The sequence below is a fragment of the Micropterus salmoides genome, unplaced genomic scaffold, assembly GCF_014851395.1.
Source record: "Micropterus salmoides isolate LMB-PRFRI ecotype aquatic unplaced genomic scaffold, ASM1485139v1 Ms_hic_scaffold_13, whole genome shotgun sequence".
In the NCBI taxonomy this organism is placed as follows: Eukaryota; Metazoa; Chordata; class Actinopteri; order Centrarchiformes; family Centrarchidae; genus Micropterus; species Micropterus salmoides.
In genome coordinates this window covers 24,169,619-24,191,066 of record NW_024040374.1, presented here as the reverse complement: position 1 = coordinate 24,191,066, position 21,448 = coordinate 24,169,619, and the positions used below count along the sequence as shown (strand labels likewise).

The 21,448-nt window shown below is 40.2% G+C and overlaps 2 protein-coding genes across 2 annotated transcripts; both read right to left on the bottom strand.

Moving 5' to 3' along the window:
* Positions 1-1,263: 1,263 nt before the first annotated feature.
* On the bottom strand, positions 1,264-8,964 carry LOC119901008 (flavin-containing monooxygenase 5-like). Its single transcript, XM_038716399.1, has 12 exons — positions 8,837-8,964; positions 8,300-8,324; positions 7,136-7,274; positions 6,815-7,003; positions 6,549-6,714; positions 6,257-6,399; positions 5,777-5,973; positions 4,026-4,161; positions 3,711-3,930; positions 3,541-3,613; positions 2,975-3,227; positions 1,264-2,811 (listed from the first exon to the last, which is right to left on the bottom strand). Exons 3-12 carry the CDS (start codon positions 7,265-7,267, stop codon positions 2,662-2,664), a joined length of 1,659 nt encoding a protein of 552 aa, XP_038572327.1. The 5' UTR covers positions 7,268-7,274; positions 8,300-8,324; positions 8,837-8,964; the 3' UTR covers positions 1,264-2,661.
* A 7,464-nt stretch (positions 8,965-16,428) lies between these two features.
* Positions 16,429-21,343, bottom strand: LOC119901004 (flavin-containing monooxygenase 5-like). The gene is made up of 11 exons (XM_038716393.1): positions 21,200-21,343; positions 20,263-20,401; positions 19,921-20,109; positions 19,661-19,826; positions 19,372-19,514; positions 19,090-19,289; positions 18,755-18,890; positions 18,450-18,669; positions 18,271-18,343; positions 17,385-17,637; positions 16,429-17,212 (listed from the first exon to the last, which is right to left on the bottom strand). The coding sequence occupies exons 2-11, from the start codon at positions 20,392-20,394 to the stop codon at positions 17,054-17,056; spliced, it is 1,671 nt and encodes a 556-aa protein (XP_038572321.1). The 5' UTR covers positions 20,395-20,401; positions 21,200-21,343; the 3' UTR covers positions 16,429-17,053.
* Between the last annotated feature and the right edge of the window lie 105 nt (positions 21,344-21,448).

Below are 21,448 nucleotides of genomic sequence, written 5' to 3'. Positions count from 1 at the left end.
TAGTATACATTTCCTTCACAAAACCTACTCACAATTAATCACATATGGAAATGCTTACGCTTTATCATTGTTGTACTGCTGGCATCAGTGGAAATTCACTCAGCAGTGGTAACCTTTAAGTATTTCCTTTTAACCCATAGCCTATATTTGCACAGACTACGCAAATGAAGCATCCAAACCGCAGTAAAGTCTTGGTACCTGTAGAGATCTTCTTACTGCCCTTTCTGAGGAATGGATTTCACAGGCCACACCGTGGGCAGAGGACTCATATCATGACATGCACTGTTGATTAAAGGTACAATGTGTAAGAATTGACACTCTACACCTGTCAAACTCATACTCCAAAAAATATGGGGCAGCATATCACATATCATGTTATAACTGCTATTGACTGCTGTTAGCTAGTTAGTCAGATGCCGGAAGTATTTGAGCGCCAGTCTTTAGCTAGCTAACGTTAACCAAAGATGAAAAGGCAAAACAAATTTGCTCCCTTCATGTACACTGTCACCTGACTTCCTGCCTTTCTGGCAACAACACATCTTCTTGTAGTGCCCATGTCGTTTCCACATTGCATCTTAAAAGCTCTTGTACACACTGACGTCGGAAAAAACGAATTCCCAACCCAGAAAAATGGGACTATCCAAGGAGCATGTGATTGCACTATGTAACATATGACCAAAATAATTCCACCCTGAACATTGCCAGAATAAAAAAAAGTAATGATGATAAGAATAAATTGAATAAATATTTACTTTTTTGTAAGAGCCCTGTCGCTTTCTAGTGGACAGCTACTCTTGTGTTTGGTTGACTGTTGCATAGTAAACATGAAATGACTCAATTGTGTGCATGCACGTCTCTAAACAAATAGCACAATACCTCTGACTATCAGACTATTGCCTCTTGAGGCACAAGTGGTACAACACAACGGGTTAGCATGCTAACTTCAGTAGATACCTCTGCAACACAATATCTAGACGTCTATGAAATAACGTCAGGACTGTTACTTCTTTGCATTCTGTTCATAATGGTAGTTGATTTTTTTTGTTTTTTATTAAAATTCTGGTCACATCTTACACATAGTACCTTTAAATAAATTTTCATTTCAGCCATTAACAATTTTAGATTTTAATGCATTATTGTAATTATTATTAAATTATATTATTTCATGACTTTTCTACACCAAGAAAAGACACAAGATGGTGTAAGATTATGTTGTTTTGATTTTTTTCTGTGCTGACTTTGAGACAATAACAAAACTGTTGATTGACAGATTTGTCAAACTTTATTTAGAAAAAATGTGGTTATCTGCCTGAAGACAGTTTGCTCCAGAAAGATGTAGAGCGTCTACTCAGCTAGCCGTCTCGCCACTCCTCACCAACATAAATCAGATTGGAATGAACGTGTCTTGAACAGCATCACATTTCAAAAGGCTCTCAGGTGGTTATTGTGAAAGTCCGACTCCTGAAAAAAGCATCAGTTTCGCTGTTCCACTTAGTAGAAAGAAGCAGCCAACAGGATCAACTTTCTGCACAGTTAAGCTTGGGCAAAGGAAACTGACACTTAGCATTAGCCACTATTAACCACTACCATACAGATACACACATTAATATGGGACTTAATGAATTTCACTATACACAGGGACATTCATATACTGCTTAAAGGGCATAGTTTATTTTTGTATGAAATGTGTCACATTTGACTCTGTTTTTGCTGAGCCACAGTGATAGTAACTTTATACTATATATAAAGAGTTGGTAACAAAGTTTAAAAGGTCATAGTTGCAAAATACTTAATATGATTTGGATACTTTCAAATATTTCAATCTCAGACTGTTGAAGCTCCAGCTGAACAAAATACTGCATTTTTGCACAAAACAATTGTGAATTTTGTCCCCCATCTCTTACCTTAGAATCACATGGATCAATGCACAGCCAATATCGAAAGGGGAATTGAATATAATGCTCAGTAACTCCTATGATGCACATACTGTGTAAGCATTGTGTGTTTTTAATACAGCCTATGAACATCTTTTAATCAGATGATCAGTGACACAACATGGCTACTGTTAACTGAAAATAGGACACATTTTTGTAATTTGGTAAACGGTAACTTCTTCTTCTCACTTCAGACAGAGAAAAAACATAGGTAAGAAACAGGTCATCACACTATCTTAATAGTGACAATGTTGCCAGTACATTACTATCAATCTCGTTAGAGTGCTGTAACATGACAAAACAGTACACAACATTTAGCAGGTGATGCTTGATGCTTCACTAAAAACCGGTCAAGTTGGCGGTAGTGTCAACAGTGCAGTATGTTAATGCAAAATGGGTTACGGTTTGTAATCACAAGGTGTATAAGGAGTGCTTACACAACAGTCGCAAATATGGCATCAATGACTTCTTCTTTAGAGGTGGCATACAGTTGTGATAAGATTGTTGTTGTGTTATAGCATAAGCTACCCCGTAATCAAAACCAAAAGAGATCAATAAACCAGACAAAGACTTGTTTGACTCAAAGAAAAATACAGTGACAGATATCTGGTCTTCTCTGTTGATATCTCCTGCTTCAGCGATATTTCCCAAGTGATGTGGACACTGTAAATATGGACAGGGTTAGAAGATTAGACATTGGATTCCTGCTTCAGCTTGTGCAGCATTTTTAGACTGCTTGTGGACGGAGCTTGGACAGGAGGCTGGGGATGGTGGTTGGGCTGCGAACATGGACGTAGTAGACCGCAGCTCCTCCGGCCATGATGGTTAGGCTCAGCTTAATCAGGCGACCAGTGATCGAAGCCTGTTGTGCATCCAGCTGGAAGAAACGAGAGAAAAGATTATGTTCAACATGTCTAGACAGCTGTTCAGTCATACTTGATACCTGCTAACTTTTGGGGGGCTCTGACATGTGTGCTGTACATTTAATCATGGAATATTGCCAAAATAACACAATGTTGAAGAATGTGTTTATTTCAAACCTGTCTGGTTTTTAGGGGCTGGTACATGCGGTCAAACTGGGTGAATATTGCCCTGCGGGCTCCCTCCCATTTCCCTGATCCAATCAAGCGGTACTGAAAGGATGTGACAGGTCCCCAAAGAAGTCTCTTAAACAGTGGGTAGTCTGTGAAAAAGAGCCAGAGGAGGTTTGGCCGGACTCCAATGTCCCCAGCTAAGTCGTCCATGTAGGCAACAAAGTCCACCTGCAGGGGTGTCAACTTTGACACAACGTAGCTGCAAGAAGGAAATACCAGAAATGAATGATTTCCATTTAAAATGAATGGAGTGACTTAGTAGATTTCACCTTTGGACAGAGCCAGGCGGCTGTTGGTGGTAGCTTCATATTTACAGTATAAGAATGAAAGTGCTATCAATCTTCTCTTGTTATGCTCATCAACAAAGCAACTAAACGTATTTCCCATAATGTCAAACTATTCCTTTAAATTTAGAGAGCTTGGATTACACCAAAAATAACTTTTTTTCAAAGATAACATCAGTAATGTCAGATACAATAGTAATGAGGCAAAGAAATACTGAAGAGCTTTACTTTTTGTTGATTTCCTTGGTGTCTTTCTCAACAGCCTTTATCATGGCCTGGTTTGAGGGTAGCTTTTTATGTCCTGAAGAGCAAAAGACAGAAAGCCAAGGTAAACGTCTTGATTGTGTGTTGAGTGTTTGATTAAGAGGTGTCTCTAGGGGACCACTGTGTTTTCTCACCTTTGAAGACATGTGTGACCCAGCGGGCCTGCATCTCAGCCTGAGGCATAATGGCTCCATCAGAATGGATAAAACCCACAATAGCCAGAGTGGGATGCTCCAAGTTGGGAGGTAAAACGTGCTTGTACAGACCAATACGGTGCCCAGACTTGTACACGGCATTGCTCGGCAAGTAAGGAAAATCATAGTTGTATCCTGTGGCAAACACGATCATATCCACCTATAACAAAGATGACATAAGAGCTATTTTGCTTGAAGTCAACAAAAACGTATATATTTAATGCATATAAGTTCATTTAGGCAAAGTTCTCTGACGTTTTCCACAAGGCTGCCATCATCAAACACCACTGTAGATCCACGAATCTCCTTGATGTTTGGTTTGACAATGACTGACCCAGACAGAATCTTGAAAGGCAGGTCATCATTGATCACTGGGATCTGACTGAAGAGTCTGTTTTTAGGGGCAACAGAGGACAGGGGAACGATAGAGACACACTGATACTATTATAAAAGACAGATATTCTGAAAACTAGCAGCATGTTTGTAGCAAATGTTATGGTAACCCATTGAATAGTTGTTGAGAAAGTTCACGCAAAACCACAAATCTACTGAAGCCCTAAGCGGCCATCCATTCAAATATTGTTTTTACTCCATTTTCACGTGATTACCGGATGATTATCTTGTGATATCAAGATAATGAATGTTGCTTTCCTGTAAATGGGTTAATTTTCTCCTGATCTTGAGATAACAAACCATAGCTGAATACGGAGGTCGGCAGGTCAGTTTCTTTAGGATAATTTCAAAAAACTTGTGTCACTGGTTAGCTAAGTTGGTGGAGCATAGGACTCGTAATCAAGAATTGTGTGTTCGGCTCCTGCTCTTGATGATTTTTTTTCTTCTTTTGTGTGTTTTTTATTATCCTCTTCAGCAAAGTTGTTATGAAGAGATTCAGGGGTACCTAATCACACAATTCCAGACGGCTATTTCAAAGTTTCTGAAATAGCCGTAAGGAAATGTGTAATGTTAAATGGATGAATGAATGAGAAGTGGATGAATTTCCTCTGCCTGGGAATCGGAATCGGTTGATGAATGTGGACCAATCGCCGGGATGCACACAGTCTAGCATGTGCTTTATTGGGAGCATGTTGAAACAGTCTCTTCATAAGAACTTTGTTGAAGAATATTATGAAAAGATAAAAAGGAAAAAAATTGGTCTTTAGTGAAGATCACACACACAGCCCAAAGACTATGAGTCCTGTGCTCTACCAACTGAGCTAACCAGTGACACTAAAAACCACACCGATCACGAGAAAATTATAAACATTCATTATCTTGAGATCTCGAGATAATTATCCCGTTATCACAGGAAAACAGAGTAAAAAATCTTTTTGAATGGATGGCCGCTTAGGGCTTCTGTACAAATCAACCTCATGGTTGGGCTAGAAGGAAAGTCTCTGAGGATGAGGATCACTAATGTACTAATGTTATGGCCCATCAAATAGTTCTTGGGATATTTCAGCCTGGTTCAAAGTGGTGGACTAAAAAAAGAAGTTTCTGTTCACAGAAACTCAGATTGCCAGTTGATCAGAAGATAAAATGACAATAAAGAAAAAGCTATGCTAGCATCTTTTCATCATCTATCCAATATCATTACCCACTTATTCGAGGTGCAGGGTCAAAGAGGACTAAAGCTTTTCCCAGCACACATTGGACAGCACAGAACATGCTACCAGGTTATTTCAGGGCTGACACATGTAGACAAACAGTCTCCTATTTACATAACCTACATGTCACTGGACTGTGGGAGGAAATCACACCACCCAGAGGAAACCCATGAGAAGCACAACAGGGACATGCAAACTCCATACAGAAAGGTTGGTTATAATGAGAGAAGGAACAGACAGGGAGTATGCTATTGCAGTCTAATCATATTCTTTTATCGCATTATAAGATATTTTGTACTGCAAAGTGTAATGCTGAAATGTGATTGACATTAACAGAGGGAGAATATAAATGCATTCCAAAAAAACAGGATGTTGGTACTGAGAGAAACAGATGAACCCTACCTGTGTTTGGGTTTGAGGCCATACATGGCATGATCATACATGGAGTTGAGTTTTTTCTCGCCAAGCCAGTTTAGAAAACGCATCGGCAGCAGTTTGAACAGGATGTGGACAAAGCGTGTGTTGAACATGTCCACTGGCAGGCCGTTGTCAGAAACCTGACGGATGACCCAGGCACCACTACGAGTGCTCAGATACACCTGCAGAATGAGAGAGAGAGAAACAGGGATGAAAACATGAATATTTTTTTACTTTAAGTCAATACATCTCACCGCTTCACTGAAAATCTGTTTTTAATTGGATGCTGCTGCTGAACCTATACATAGAGTAGTGGGCTACTTTGAAACTGCATCTCTCTTTTGTATCTTTGGTTAGAGGGACTAGGACGTGAGGAAAACAAGCCGTTGTTCACTACAGGGACACTTAAAACAAACGTGATGTGTGCAAAAAGAGGAATAGAGTAATCAGAAAAGACTTCCCAACCTGCTCTGCAACTCTGCTGCCCTCCACAGCGATGTCGCCTCCTGAGTTACCGATGCCGATGACCACCACTCTCTTCCTGTACATGTCTTCAGGCCCCTTGTAGTCCCAGCTGTGGAAGTATTTTCCTTCAAATGTCTCAATTCCTGCAAAGCAGCAGAGTTATGTCTTCATATAATGTGTTACTCTTAGAGGCTAGGAGCAAGGAGTGAATATGCTATGTTTCCCTCATAAAACGTAAAACTCAGCCTCATATTTATGCAAGCATGGGAAAGATGTCTGTAAATGTCTTTACCTGGGAAGTCTTTGAGTGGCAGGTTAGGGTAATTGAAGTGACCCGAGCAGCAGATAACTGCATCAAAGACATGCCTCTCCTCCTGTCCATCTCTACTCACGGTCACCACATCCCACTGACCAGTACGTGAAAAGTCTGGTCTCTGTCTGACACTCTTCACTGAGGTCTAAAATATGTAAATGATGAATGACAGATTTGTCTAGAAAATATTGGTAAAAATATTGAATGCACCACATCCTCATTTCTGCTCATGGGGATTTTGTTACCTGGAAGTGAATATGTTGCAGCAGTTTGAAGTGTTCTGCATACATCCTGAAGTATTGCATGATTTTAGAGTGGTGCATATAGTTGGGGTAATCAGCAGGGATGGGGAAGTCACTGTAGCACATCATCTCCTTCCAGATGTTGATGGTGAGGGAACGGTAGATGCTGGCTCTGTTGGGCTCCGACACTTCCTGCAGAGAAACAAATGTGAAAAGAACAATGGTTGTAAGATTGACAGCGACTTAATCATCCAATTTCACTTGATTGGCTTGCTGCATAAACTCAAAATGGTTGTCAGTGTTTTTTCCACAGTGGTGACCTGCCTTGAACTTCCACAGTCCGCCCATGTCATCGCTGCTTTCAAAGCAGGTTGGCACCAAGCCTTCATCCAGACAAGCCTTCATGCTGGTCAGACCACATGGGCCCGCCCCGATCACTGCTACTCTGTGCACCATGATGGAGCTGCAACAGGAAAAAAGAACAAAGTAATGGGGCACCAGCAATTGTATAAACTCCCCACCCCTTTCGGCCCCCTCTTGGCGGGACCCCCGAGTTTGAGAGGTTGTATGAATGTGTCTGTATTTTTCTGCTGTCTCCACTAAAATGTATGGATTCAGGCAGCCACTGGTCACCTTTCAAGCCTTATAAAAAGACAATTATCTTATACTCTAAAGGGAGATTTCAGGCTATTTAAGGACAATCTGTTATAAACCTTGTTCTCTTCTCAAACGGGTTTAAAATATTTATAATCAGAAAAAGTAATGTACTTTAGATCAGATATCCCTTTGCAGCATCCTTCCATCATATTTTAGAACAATTTTTTAGGTGTTGCAGGTTTTGCACTGCATGTTTGGTTGCAACATACATTACAGAACTCTTATGTATACTCAGCGACCCTTCACCCTTCAATCACAGCTTCTGTCATAAAACTTCCTAGAACCAGAATCAAGACCAAAGGTGATTTTGCTTTGAGAGCACTGCAACTTCGACCCTTTGGATGAAATCTACTCCAAATCTGTGAAATAATTTAGGTATCTGTTGAAACCTCGTTTTTACAACATTTCTTTGTGATACTATTTTGAAAGTCTATGTTTATAACATGTTTTAAAGTTTTGAACTAGGCCTATTGTTTTCCAAAAGTTTCAATCTCTCTATTGAAACTGTGCAAATACAATGCAAATACTTTTGTATCTGCAACTCACTTTTGAGCTGTTACTATTATGCTCTAATTGTTTAAGTGCATGTGTGGAAACCAGTCCCCTTCTGAAGATGCAGAGCTCAGAAATGTAAAATCAATTGGCTGACTTTACATCTTATACACTTGCCATTCATATAATTTTTGCACATTTTGGTTAACAAATATGCTGTTTGTTTTATGTTGCGATCATACAGGTTAATGATTTGCAATTGTAGATAAATATGTAAATATGAATATAAATACAAGTTGTCTCCAGTAAAATGCAAACCAAAGATATCAGCTGTCTTACCTTGATCCTTGTGTTGGCTGTGTGTCTGGAAAGAAGGAAGAGAATCATCAGAGCGCTGACTTTTATACTGAGACAGTGACCGATGGCACGCTTTCCCTTTTTTTTTTCTTTTTAAAACACAGGGATGAGATAAGCAAATGTCTTCTTTATGATCGATTACAAAAAAATCCATAGCCAGTGCAACTCTTTAATTTATGCAAATAGTCTGAAAATGTGTTATTGTTGTTAATAACAGTTTTGACGACTAACAATTTACTGTAAGTACAGTAACGTTACATTTTATGTGGGGGCGGTGTTTGCGCTGATGGCTTGATAAAGTAGAGCAATTATCATCTGAGTGCGCTTGGCAGCCTGTGACCTCTTCAACCCCGTTATCATCAGTCGAGCTTTTACACAAGTAGCCTAAGTCATGTTAATTTGACTTTTAATTATCAAAACACATGCACTTACTTTTCAAAAACGCAGCCAGTTGCGGGACAGAGTCTGATTTGCCAACAACAAAGCCAAGAAAAATATTAGGCTACTTTACTTACTTACTTTTCAGTAATCGTTGCGGGTTTCATGTGTTTGAACCGGTTTGAATAGAGAGTTTGTAACACTGCAACCCGACTTGGAGTGGAGCTGTTTGTGTGGCCTCAGCACGCCTGCGCCAAAATAAATGATTGATGGTGCAGCTGCCAGTTTAATTTGGACATACACCGCTGATGGCTTGAAAATGTACACTGTGTGAACTTGTACGGCTGCAATTAGGCCTATATAGACCGTACAAAAATACTTCGAAATATTAAAAGCGCAAAAAAATGCTTGAAGCAACAAGTGATGTGAAAATGCCTTTAGACTGGTTTTGTAATTGCGCCTATACTGAATATGGACTTATAAAATAATAACACGAAGGATCCGTTGTCTGAACCGAAACGGGACTTTTATTTCTTTGTTTCCACACACTAGTTTTTACCGGAACATATTTTTAACTTCCGTTTTCTTAAACTTCACAATAAAAGCCTATAACTCAACAAAATAACTTACATACTTAGCCCATGGGCTGCAAAAAGAAACGTCCACGTTTCTAAATAGTGACAGTAACAAAGTGCAATAAACAAAGATGTAAACATCAGCAGCCATCCGCCAACCCCCGCCCCACCACCACCTTATTGTCTAGCTCACACAAAGGCACAGCCTCAACCAAGTACACCCCACTCATCCCAACTGCTGTAACTGGAATTAATAGTATACCAGTGGAAAGCTACAACTATTGTGTATATGTATATGTAGCCTAATGATGATGAAAAGAACAATTAACATTATATAATTGATACATTAACAATAAATACATTAAACCTTTTATTTATTGTTATATTAATTGTTGTTATACTAATACACTCATTTATACTCGTTACTCCTCCAGATTGTGGATAGCGTCTCTGCAGTGGACAGAGCCACAGCCACAATGCCATTGTGCCAATATGTGCTCCTTCTTGTCCACAGTAATCGCAATGTGCCATTACATAACAGCGAGTAAACACAAAGACCCACATTGTCTAACCACATTCTGTCACGCCAAACCTGGAACTTTAACAACATGAAAACAACACAGTTAACGATAAATGACATGGGCCGTCTTGGCAAAATGTCTATAGTAAGAGCACAGCCCCACAAATGCTCTAGACTAGTTGGAGACTCCACCGGTGACACCAAAGGCACATCGATGTTAAAATAGTGATTAATGACTGTTGATCCACCAATATGTTGAATTCAATGCTTCCCCTCACATATGAGGTGTGCTGCTGTTCTGTCCTTTCCTGTATCACTGCACTTCTTGTTGAAAGGATAAACATTTCACCCTCCAATGGGCTAGTAGGTGCTGAAGCTAGGGTTTGGGCCCCAACATCACCTACATCCTTTTTCTCGCCTGGTTGGCTGGGTCTTCTCTCCCAGGGGAGAGAAAACGCACACCTCGTTGCCTCTATGGCTCAGTTACTGTAGAGCATCTGAAAATCCTGTCTTTCCCCGGGGCCCAACTAAGCTCCTCGTTCGCACCAGCCCCTGTCAACGCCCTCTCTGTTAACCCATTGGGCGATGGGATTGGTAGCCCTGCTCCCCACAAGCACACTGACACTGACCTCCCCTCCCGGTGAAGAGGTTTTCAATTAAAATCTTTCAATATATCACTCCAGTGACTGCATCACAGTTGGTCATTTTACCCTGCCAGTTGTCTCATTGCCATCCTTCAGTACGTTCGTCCTCTTCCAAATCAGTAGCCCCGTGCTCTCAAAGCCGGGTCAAGCCCAGCAAGGAATTTCTTTTCTTTCTGAGCTATATCACCGCAGCGTGGGAATGCTTCTTGAACTATCTTTTTTATTTCCACTGTGTTGAAAAATGATTGTGAGCCAGGTTCAGCTGTGAAGAAGTTTTGAGAGTGATGAAGACTGAACATAACATAGTTTATTGAGCCCGGCCGTGGAGATACACATCAAATGCCAACACCAAATTTGAAGGATAACATCTTTCGGTCCCTTTTATGTTTCTCTCATAAGCCCTTGTAAACATTGTTGTTAGATTCAACCTTGCCAGATTCCCAGAGAGCACCGATATCTACTAGCCTGACGCCTGAGTTACTGTCTCTACCTTATCAGGCTAACTGTTGTCTCCCTAACAAGGACAGTTACATGTGAGAAAAAAACAGAGCTGGAAGGTCAGTGAAAACATGTGGAGTCAGCTGATGACTCCAAGCTAGACCTGTCTTACCTTTCCCTGTTCCATCAATATCAATACCCCTAAGAATATTCTATAGCACACTCCATACACTTCCAAACTCTCACCTGGAGCAGAGGTATACTTGGAAACAGTCCAGAAAATGTCTTTGTCTAAATGCCTCCTGCAATTTCTAGTTTAACTGCAGAATAGTCGGTTTGAACAGGCCATTCCACCGCGGCCACCAATGTAATCGGGGGGTTCTTAATTGCGGCCTTACTTAATATATGGGGTTATAACACAGAGGCTCCTTCGTCTGAATAAAGACGGGATATTAGTTTTTACTGAAACATACCTTCTACTTTAGTTTTCCCAAACTTCACAGTAAAACCTGCAACTCAATAAAATAGCTTAGAGTTTAAATCCACTTCACAACCCCCAGCTATTTTGTGATCACTCAGGTCCAGACTCTATCTTGAAACTGATTAAATCTGAAGTCCATCCTCTGGTGGCTTGCTCGTTTGGAATTCTCTGTTCTTTTCCTAAATTTGATTGATTTAAAAAAAAAAAATCATTGTGTAACTCTCACGACAAGCCTATCTAAACAATCAGTTTAGAGTTATTCTGTAAATACAGAAGCGCATATTACAAAATAATCAGTAGGTACAAAACATTCCTAACCAGAGATTGACAACTATCAAACCAAAGAGTTTAACTTTGACTGTAGTTAAGTTTTGTGCGCTCTGGTTCAAATCATGTGAGACAGGGGAAGAGTCCTGGTGGGTCCATGAGAAACACTGATGTAATCAGGCCAGATACAGGCCACAGTTTGCCTAGGAGTAGACTAGGGTCAAAATCCTTGTAATTGTTGCAGACTGCACAGTAGCTCACTTTATATTACGTTATGTTTGCCTGGAGGCTTCTAACAAATTTTGTTTGTTCTGTAACTGATTAATTGATTCAGCACTTTCCCTCTGTTAAAGACATATATTGATCAGTGGCCGATTTTAAAGCAGCTTGTTGAGAGCATTTTTTCAAATTCACAATCAGTCACAATGAGGTGACTAAGTATGACATTACGTGGCCTTGTATTTGTCCAGGATGTCATGGATGTCATTTCTATCAAATGTGCAGAGCCCAGTACTAGAGTTTCCCTGATCACAGATCAGCCTGGTTCAGGACTATAGATAATATGGAGTTAACAGTGTACTTTAATCCATGTAGCCTTCCATTTCTCTCCAGGTGATCATGAGAAATCACTCTGCCCCTAAAGGGTCTATCCATCCATCCATTTCCTGTCTATTACAGGCCAGGTCAGGGTGGTAGCAGGCTGAGCAAGACGCCATCTTCCAGCTCCTTCAGGGACATCCCAACTTGTTCCCAGGCCAGATGGTATATGTAATCCCTCCTGGCATATTTTAATCTGCCACATGTCTGTAGGACCTCCACAGGGAGGCATCCAGCGGGCATCTCAGTCAGATGCCTGAACCAATTCAACTGGCAGCAGTTCTACTCTGAGCTGGTCTGAACTAATCTACCTGGCCCTTGTGGTTGAGCTGACAGTGAACAGTGTACTTATACAGCACTTGATGATGATTTTCTTAAGCAAGGTTTATTAGCACAGATGTGGAAAGGGTACAGTACATCAGAATGGTCAGTGTAGTCAAAGAAAAAAGTTAATGAGAGCGTCAAGGGAACATGTAAGGGAGGGGGATACTGAAAGAGAAAAAATGCATCAAGGACAAAACAGTAGCATGGACAAAGCGGGGCAGACTTTGCCCAGCCTGATGGAAATTTCCACTTATCTCTGTCAGTGAAACCACATGTGATGTTCAGTACTGTAGATTTAGTGTATTAATAACATAGAAGATTATATAGCATTTTAGTATTCATTATTATGGAGAGAAGGATGATTGCACAATTTCACTATAATGATATAAATAAATAATAATAAAACATTTGAAATGATATCCTCTTTTGGTTATAGAACCCCTGACCTCAAAAACTTAATCAGTTAATGTGTTTTGGGAATAAGCTAACTTCCTATAAATGAGAGAAGAGAATCAGTAAAACATTTAAAACAATAATAATCTTTATTTATAGAGCGCGTCCATGTTACAAAGTGCTTTACAAAGGCAGCAAAAAAACCAAACAAGTTATACAATCATAAGTTTTTATAAGAAAACATAAAAAAAACAGTTTGTATTTCAGTGTATAAAAAACAAAAAGGCAATAATAAGAAAATGTTTTTTTAAAGGAAATAAAAGACTACACTAGGCTAGAAAGAGTAAGTAAAATCATGTAAAAGCATGTTTTAAGTAGGGACTTAAAGGTAATCACTGACTCAGCCGACTGTTCCAGAGCCTGACTGCAAACCCTCTGTCCCCTTTAGTTTTCAGCTGGGCCTCTGGAACAAACAAAAGACCTTTGCCCGAGGATCTCAAAGCACGCACCAGCACGTAAGGTATTAAAAGTAGTCATTAAAATCTTAAAATCTATCGTCTAAAACATACAGGGTGTGAAGAGGCTAAAACAAAAGCCATGATGATGATTCTGATTAAAATGAGATACAATCTAGAGTGCTTTGTGCGAACAAGCACTTTTATCAGCTCAAACAACACTTCAAAGTAACACATTGTTTTACTGATTGTGAGAGCAGGTTGATTTCAGTGTCAGATGATCTTTTGCAGGGTTCAATGTTTGTATTTCACAAATGTCATCAGTAGGGGGCTCAGTAAGAGTGAAATATGCAAGGGAGCACATAATGTGAAACCAATCGCACACAAAACTCTACATACTAAAGAAATATAAACAATTGAGCAATTGACACATATTCATATTTATGACCGCTTCAAAGATAGTGAGTCATTACTTTTTTCCCGTCTCTCTTGTTTACCATACCAGTAAAACTGAATGAATTATACTTTGGTGCTCATTGTTTCTGTAAAATGAACTAAATGATTGAATTGTGTCCATAAAGTTTCAACATTTAAATTTGTATAAAGCTGCTGAGAACTTGCTGAAGTGGGCGACCGTTTGGGCTTGAAGAGGTTCAGGCTTCTAATTGAGACCTGTGTTTATTTATTAAAACGTGTTACCACACCAGGTCAGTAAAAGGGATAGGTGTCTAATTGGGACTCAGTTTTTAACTGAAGTTTTTTGATATATACAGTATACATATATGTAAATATTAGAGCTGGGCATCAGTACTTACTGATACTTGTAACACTGAAACAGCCCATCATGGAGTAATATCTAAACTTCTCCAGTCAGCGGAGTATTGTATTTGATCCTTTTTGCAACCAGATCTGGGGAAAAAATAAATATTTGTTGGGTTTTGCTCACAGCCAAAGGCCGCCTCTTTTTTTCTTGCTTATTTGCCAACATGGCGCTTGTAAGCCTCAGCATAGGCTCATCACCACAAGCTTGGCTTTACTTAAACATTAATTAACAAATGAAAATGCTTTGAGAAAGGTTTATTTGCGCAATAAGACAACCTGCAATGCAATGTAAATATAAAGAAGCATCTGCATTGTCCAAAAATCTTCTTTTGAATTCTCACCTGCCACCTAAATTACGTGTTTCCCTCAATATACCACCATAAATTGTTGCAGAAAATGTCTCCAGAATGCAGGAAATTAAGTGTTTAATGCTCAAAGTCTTACTGGGGAAAACCCCCCAGACACCCAATCCTATATTTCATCAATAAATATTTTTTTCTAATTCCTTACATGTCCCCACTACTTTTCAACACAAAGTGACGCCCTTGCACTTCTCTGTACATTTTCACCATTCACCAATCGATCACTGCATTCTATCACATTCCCATCACCTGATTTCACTCACTTCTTGCTGTTGTCTTTTTGGAGGAGGTTTGCGATTCAACACTAAAGTTAATAAAACACTTCAATTCAGTTTTTCATTGATCCAGCGTTAACAAAATCATTATGTGTGGTTGACTTTCAACAAACATACCAAAAATCTAAAAAGAAAAGAAAATAGATCACATTGCTTGTGACATATATATATATATACATATATATCAGAGATGCTCACAAGTCTTTGAGCTAGAGTCCAAGTCAAGTCTCAAGTCTCTCATGGTTATAATGAATGTTGTATCACCTGCTGCGTTCAGTCCAGGTTGCTTATAAAACTGCATAGCTATAAGAAATACTGTAACCGTAACCTGTTTTTCATTTACAGAGCACAACCATGTAATGTGCAATGCAGTTAATGACAGCTTATAAACTACTCTGAGTCAACACATCCCCCAGACTCTCAAAACAATAAAGCTGTAACCTGTTTTTAACTTACAGAGCACAACCATAATGGGCAATGCAATCAATCAATAGCTTAAACTACTGTAAGTCAACACACCCTGCACACTCTCAAACCAGTGTAATGTTATAACTAAATAAAACTGTAAGGTTACATAATCAACAATAAACCTGGTGATAATTAAGGTGATGGCACCCAGCGGGACATACAATTACATTAATCGACCACCACAAGTTTGGCAAGTAAACAAACGCTCATTCATCTTTTCATAATGAACAACAGTCAGAGTAAACCTCCTGTAGGTCGTAGCTGAAGCAAGAAGCAAGCTAACGTTAGATGCTGAGCTAAACATGTTGACTCACCACATGTTTGTGTTCAGCGCTTCTTTGTTTGGGCCTTGTTGTATGAAATTTTAAAGCCAGAGTTTATGATGTATGGCACAGCCGCTGCCGGTGTTTGTTGTCCTCTCTCACATGCAGCAGTGCGCAGCAGATGCTACGTGTTACGTATGCAGGTTATAGGTAACAGAGGGAGGGGAATAACAGCAAGCTCATCAGAAGTTTCCTATAAATAAACATTGTTCACGAGTCCCGCACCTCAAGTCTGAATCCAGTCTGAAGTCTTTTGAGAACGAGTCTCAAGTCGAGTCTCAAGTCACTGTGTGTGCGACTTAAGTCGCACTCGAGTCCGAGTCTCTAACTCGAGTCCGAGTCTCTAACTCGAGTCCCCATCTCTGATATATATATGTATGTAATTCACATTCATGGGGACTTAAAGTTAAACATGATCTGAATAAGTGTAATTATTTTAATTGTGCTTGACATTTAACAGTCCACTGTATCTCAATCTTAATAAAAAATACAAGTTCAGCTAATTCAGCAATATCTTCCACCATTTGTGTTCACAGATGTGCTAAGCGTGTGACTCTGACATTGGATCCTCTCTTATACTTGAAGTCATTGTTCAACATTTAACTATACTTGGGATACTGCAATAAATAGATATGTAGGGGGGAAAAGGAAAATGTTGCATGCAGTGAACATGCACATGTTGATGTACAATGTAAACCAGGATTTGTTAAATAAATAGATACAATTTCGAAGAAGATTCTTGTGAGCTGGTCAACCCTTAATGATGAAGAAGGTTTAAGGAATCTCAGGATGATTTACATAGCGATTTTTATTGGAGTTTGGCTCAAGGAGAATGGCCACAGCGGAACAAAGAGAGGACACAGTGTAGTGCCGAAACCAAATGTGAAGATCCCTTTTTGGGCCACAATATTTATCCCTTTACGGTCATTCTCTACGGGCCTAACTGTGTGTAACCATAGTATTAGATGTTGAAACCTAATGTTTTACTACATTACGTAGTCATGTTAGAATTACGAGGTCACATGTAGGCTAATTCTTTATTCAGGGAGACAGTCTGTCTGTAAACATCTTAGACTGAAGAAGAGCACCATGTATCCCGTTCTTGGCTGCCTAGGCAATGGCTCGTTCCTACGTAGGTGTCGTCATGCACCCATGAAGGAAAACAGCAGCATGAACTATTGCCTGAGAGACAGAGGTCATTTGTGGGTGAGCCAAGTGTGACATGTTGTATGATCCGTAACTACTACCTTTTACCCACCTAGGTCCTCTTAGGAAAATTCCTTCACAACAGTAATACCTAACATTAATCAGTAGCTCAGTGACCCCTACAATGATTCATCACAACTCAAACAGGAGCATGACCTAGATTTCTCAAGGCATCAAGAAACTGTAGATATGGTATTTGGTGTATTTTTCACATCGTTTGATTGAAGCTGCATCTGAGCTTGGACAGCATGGTGGTTAAGGTGGTTGGGTTTTGCACATGGAAGTAGTAGACCGCAGCTCCTCCGGCCGTGATGATCAGGCTCACTTTAATCAGGCGGCTGGTGATAGAGGTCTCTTGGTCCTTCAGCTGGAAGAGACGGTGGGTTATGTTTAAGTTTGGCCAAAAGGTTAGACACTCATACTTAATACATACAGTACTTCAAGTTCAGATATGTTGGGACTCAGGGACAGGTCCATTATGCATTTAGCATGGTATGCAAGGTGTACAGAATGTAGAAGAAACATTGTTCATTGCAGACCTGTCTGGTTTTTAGGGGCTGGTACATGCGGTCAAACTGGGTGAATATTGCCCTGCGGGCTCCCTCCCATTTTCCTGGTCCCACCAAGCGGTACTGGTAGGTTGTGACAGGTCCCCAGAGAAGTCTCTTAAACAGAGGGTAGTCTGTGAAGAAAAGCCAGAGGAGACTTGGCCGCACCCCAATTTCTCCTGCTATGTCATCCATGTAGGAAACAAAGTCAACCTGCAGGGGTGTCAACTTTGACACAATGAAGCTGTGGAGAGCATTAATCAGAAGTTAATGTAGGTATTCAACAAAAAAGTTCAAAATGAATATAAAATATAGCATGCTTTGTCTGCACTCAGTCTAGTGTGTTAACTATCCATGAATAAATCATTTAATTTGAAGAATTTTATTGCTGTCAAAAATGTAAAAAGTTGCTGAAACAGGTTCAAAAGAATACTTAAACAATCTTTGTTAATCATGAATTTGTAACTTCATAGCTGCATGAACTAATAGTCTCATTAACATTTAGCAGTTAAAGAGCCTGATATGGAGGTGGTCCTGACGGAGAATGAACTCCAGATGGCTAATGGAATTTGAATGTTGGACTTACATTCAAGTGACCAGAAGGATGACTCCAAATAAATGCTAATGTTGCTCTGTATCTGCTATATGTGTAATAGGAAACTCTTTGCTAACATGTTACTTATGACACCTTTATTTGGCGGTACTATGTCATGGCGTAGCTTGTTCTGTTGCCCCCAAGTGGCCACACAGGATCAAAATGAATGCAGCTTTAAAAATGCAAGTGGGATCATTCATTCATTCCATAGGGATATAAAGGAAGAAGGGACAATGTTGGCTGAAACAAATAATTGAGGCCAAGGAATATTGGGAGCTTTACTTTTTCTCGATGTCCTTGGTGTCTTTCTCAACAGCTTTTATCATGGCCTGGTTTGAGGGCAGCTTGTTATGTCCTGCAGAGCAAAAGACAAAGGTAAAGGTAAACAAAGGTAAATAGACTGATGTGACTGGTAAGTATCTAGACTAGAGACCAAGGATAAACCAGACATGAGGCCCCACCTTTCAATACACGTGTGACCCAGCGGGCCTGCATTTCAGCCTGGGGCATGATGGCTCCAAGGGCATGGATGAAACCCACGACAGCCAGAGTGGGATGCTCCATGTTGGGAGGAAAAACGTGCTTGTACAGACCAACACGGTACCCAGACTTGTACATAGCATTGCTCGGCAAGTAAGGAAAACCATAGTTGTATCCTGTGGCGAACACGATCGTATCCACCTGTGACAAGGAAGCGATAAGCTTAAATTGTGCTTGCAATAAAGAAAGATTCTTGTGGGTATCCTTGCAAACAAGGTTCTCTGACCTTTTCCACAGTGCTGCCATCCTCAAACACTACAGTGGAGCCTCGGATCTCCTTCACATTTGGTTTGACAATAACAGAGCCAGACAGAATCTTGAAAGGCAGGTCATCGTTGATCACTGGGATCTGACTGAAGAGTCTGATGAGGCAGTAAAAGAAGGTAGATACAAGGTAACAAGGGAGAGATTAAGATATTTGGATGATAATAACAGGGAGAGTGACTAACACGCGAATTGAAATACTGTACATGCACACATTCGACCCACCTTTCTTCATTATGAGTCAAGTATAACTTCATGCAGAGTGATAATGTATTTGGTACTAACATCACATCTTACCTGTGGTTGGGTTTGAGTGCATACATGGTGTGGTCATACATGGCGTTGAGTTTCTTCTCACCAAGCCGGTTGAGGATGTTAACTGGCAACAGCTGGAACAAGATGTGGACGAAACGCGTGTTGTACTTCATGTCCACTGGCATACCGTTGTCAGAAACCTGACGGATGACCCAGGCACCACGACGAGTGCTCACATACACCTGCAGAGCGAGAGCATGAGTTATCTTGAATAAGTGATATGTATCAAAGGAAGACAACAGCAATCAGAAAAGACTTCCCAACCTGCTCTGCAACTCTGCTGCCCTCCACAGCGATGTCGCCTCCTGAGTTACCGATGCCGATGACCACCACTCTCTTCCCGTACATGTCTTCAGGCCCCTTGTAGTCCCAGCTGTGGAAGTATTTTCCTTCAAATGTCTCAATTCCTGCAAAGCAGCAGAGTTATGTCTTCATATAATGTGTTACTCTTAGAGGCTAGGAGCAAGGAGTGAATATGCTATGTTTCCCTCATAAAACGTAAAAAGCCTCATATTAATGCAAGCATGGGAAAGACATCTGTAAATGTCTTTACCTGGGAAGTCTTTGAGTGGCAGGTTAGGGTACGTGTAGTGACCGGAGCAGCAGATCACTGCATCAAAGACATGCCTCTCCTCCTGTCCATCTCTACTCTCGGTCACCACATCCCACTGACCAGTACGTGAAAAGTCTGGTCTCTGTCTGACACTCTTCACTGAGGTCTAAAATATATATACCAGTAGATCAGATGACCTCTCTTTAAACTGCAGTGATATGTTGAATGCACAACATACTCCTTTCTGCACATTTTGTTACCTGGAAGCGAATATGTCGCAACAGTTTGAAGTGTTCTGCATACATCCTGAAGTATGTTAGGATTTTAGAGTGGTGCATATAGTTGGGGTAATCAGCAGGGATGGGGAAGTCGCTGTAGCACATCATCTCCTTGGAGATGTTGATGGTGAGGGAACGGTAGATACTGGCCCTGTTGGGCTCGGACACTTCCTGCAAAGACGAGGTTTCAAATGACAAACATGTAAAAAGAACAATGGTTGTAAGATTGACAGCAACTTAATCCTTCTCATCCAGGTTCACTCGACTAGCTTGGTGCATAAACACAAAATGGTTGTCAGTGTTTTTTCCACAGTGGTGACCTGCCTTGAACTTCCACAGTCCGCCCATGTCATCGCTGCTTTCAAAGCAGGTTGGCACCAAGCCTTCATCCAGACAAGCCTTTATGCTGGTCAGACCACATGGGCCCGCCCCGATCACTGCTACTCTGTGCACCATGATGGAGCTGCATGAACAAATGGGAATAATGTTTTTAACTCATCACTGGGGTAGGATTTAAGTATTTAATTCCACTAAACTTTCAATCTCACCCACTGTCATCTACAGTACGAGACAGTTCAGTAATATGACGGTTTAGTGCATGTATTTTCCTACTCTTCCTAAACGCATCTTAACGTGTGCTCATTCAAAATGCTCCAGTGACACTTTAACTACAGTAGAATAAGGAAGGTAGATCAGACATCGTAAAATCTTTTCACTCCAACTTGCATTCAATTATAAAATTGCTTTGAAGATATTTATGATTACATACGGCATGAAGCAATTGATGTTTTAGTCAGATTAATGAACTCTTATACCCCAACTTATCAACCCCTGATCTCAGGTTCTGTCATAAAACTTATAAGAAAGAAGAGCAAAGGTGATCTTTCACCGCGATGAAACTTTAGAATGACCTACTGGATGACATTTTCTGAGTCAGAGATGTGCAATGTTTTCAGACTCTGCTTTTTTTTCATTCATTTTTTTTACAAACTGTAAGTGCGCAATTGTAGCAGTGCAAAATGTGGAAATCAGTTGATAACAATTCACCGTTGAGAAACTATTTTGCACTTCTTTGATAACCAGAAAAACACCATTTTTGAATTTTCTTGTTTGATCCAGTCATGTTGATCATATGCACATGAATAGCCAAATATACATATCACTAAGATATTACCCAACTAACTCAACAATAGCAGTAAAAGGAACAGAATTCGGCAATAAAATATTCCACAACGACAAGTGTGTCATCTCTCCTTCTTACCTCGATCTTTGCGTGTGGGTTTTTTTGTGCCTGTCAAGTGAGACGCGCACACTTTTATACTGAGACAGTGACTGAAGCAGTCTTTTCTTTTTTTCATCCTCTCTAATCCTGCCCAAAAAAGGCAACTATGAATTTAAGTTGTGTTTACCCAAATCCACGGGATTTGACTTTGGAATTTGGAAGAGTAATGATGAGTAACTGAGTAACAATGATTGCTCTCTTCACCCTTTGAATCCATCAATCACAAAT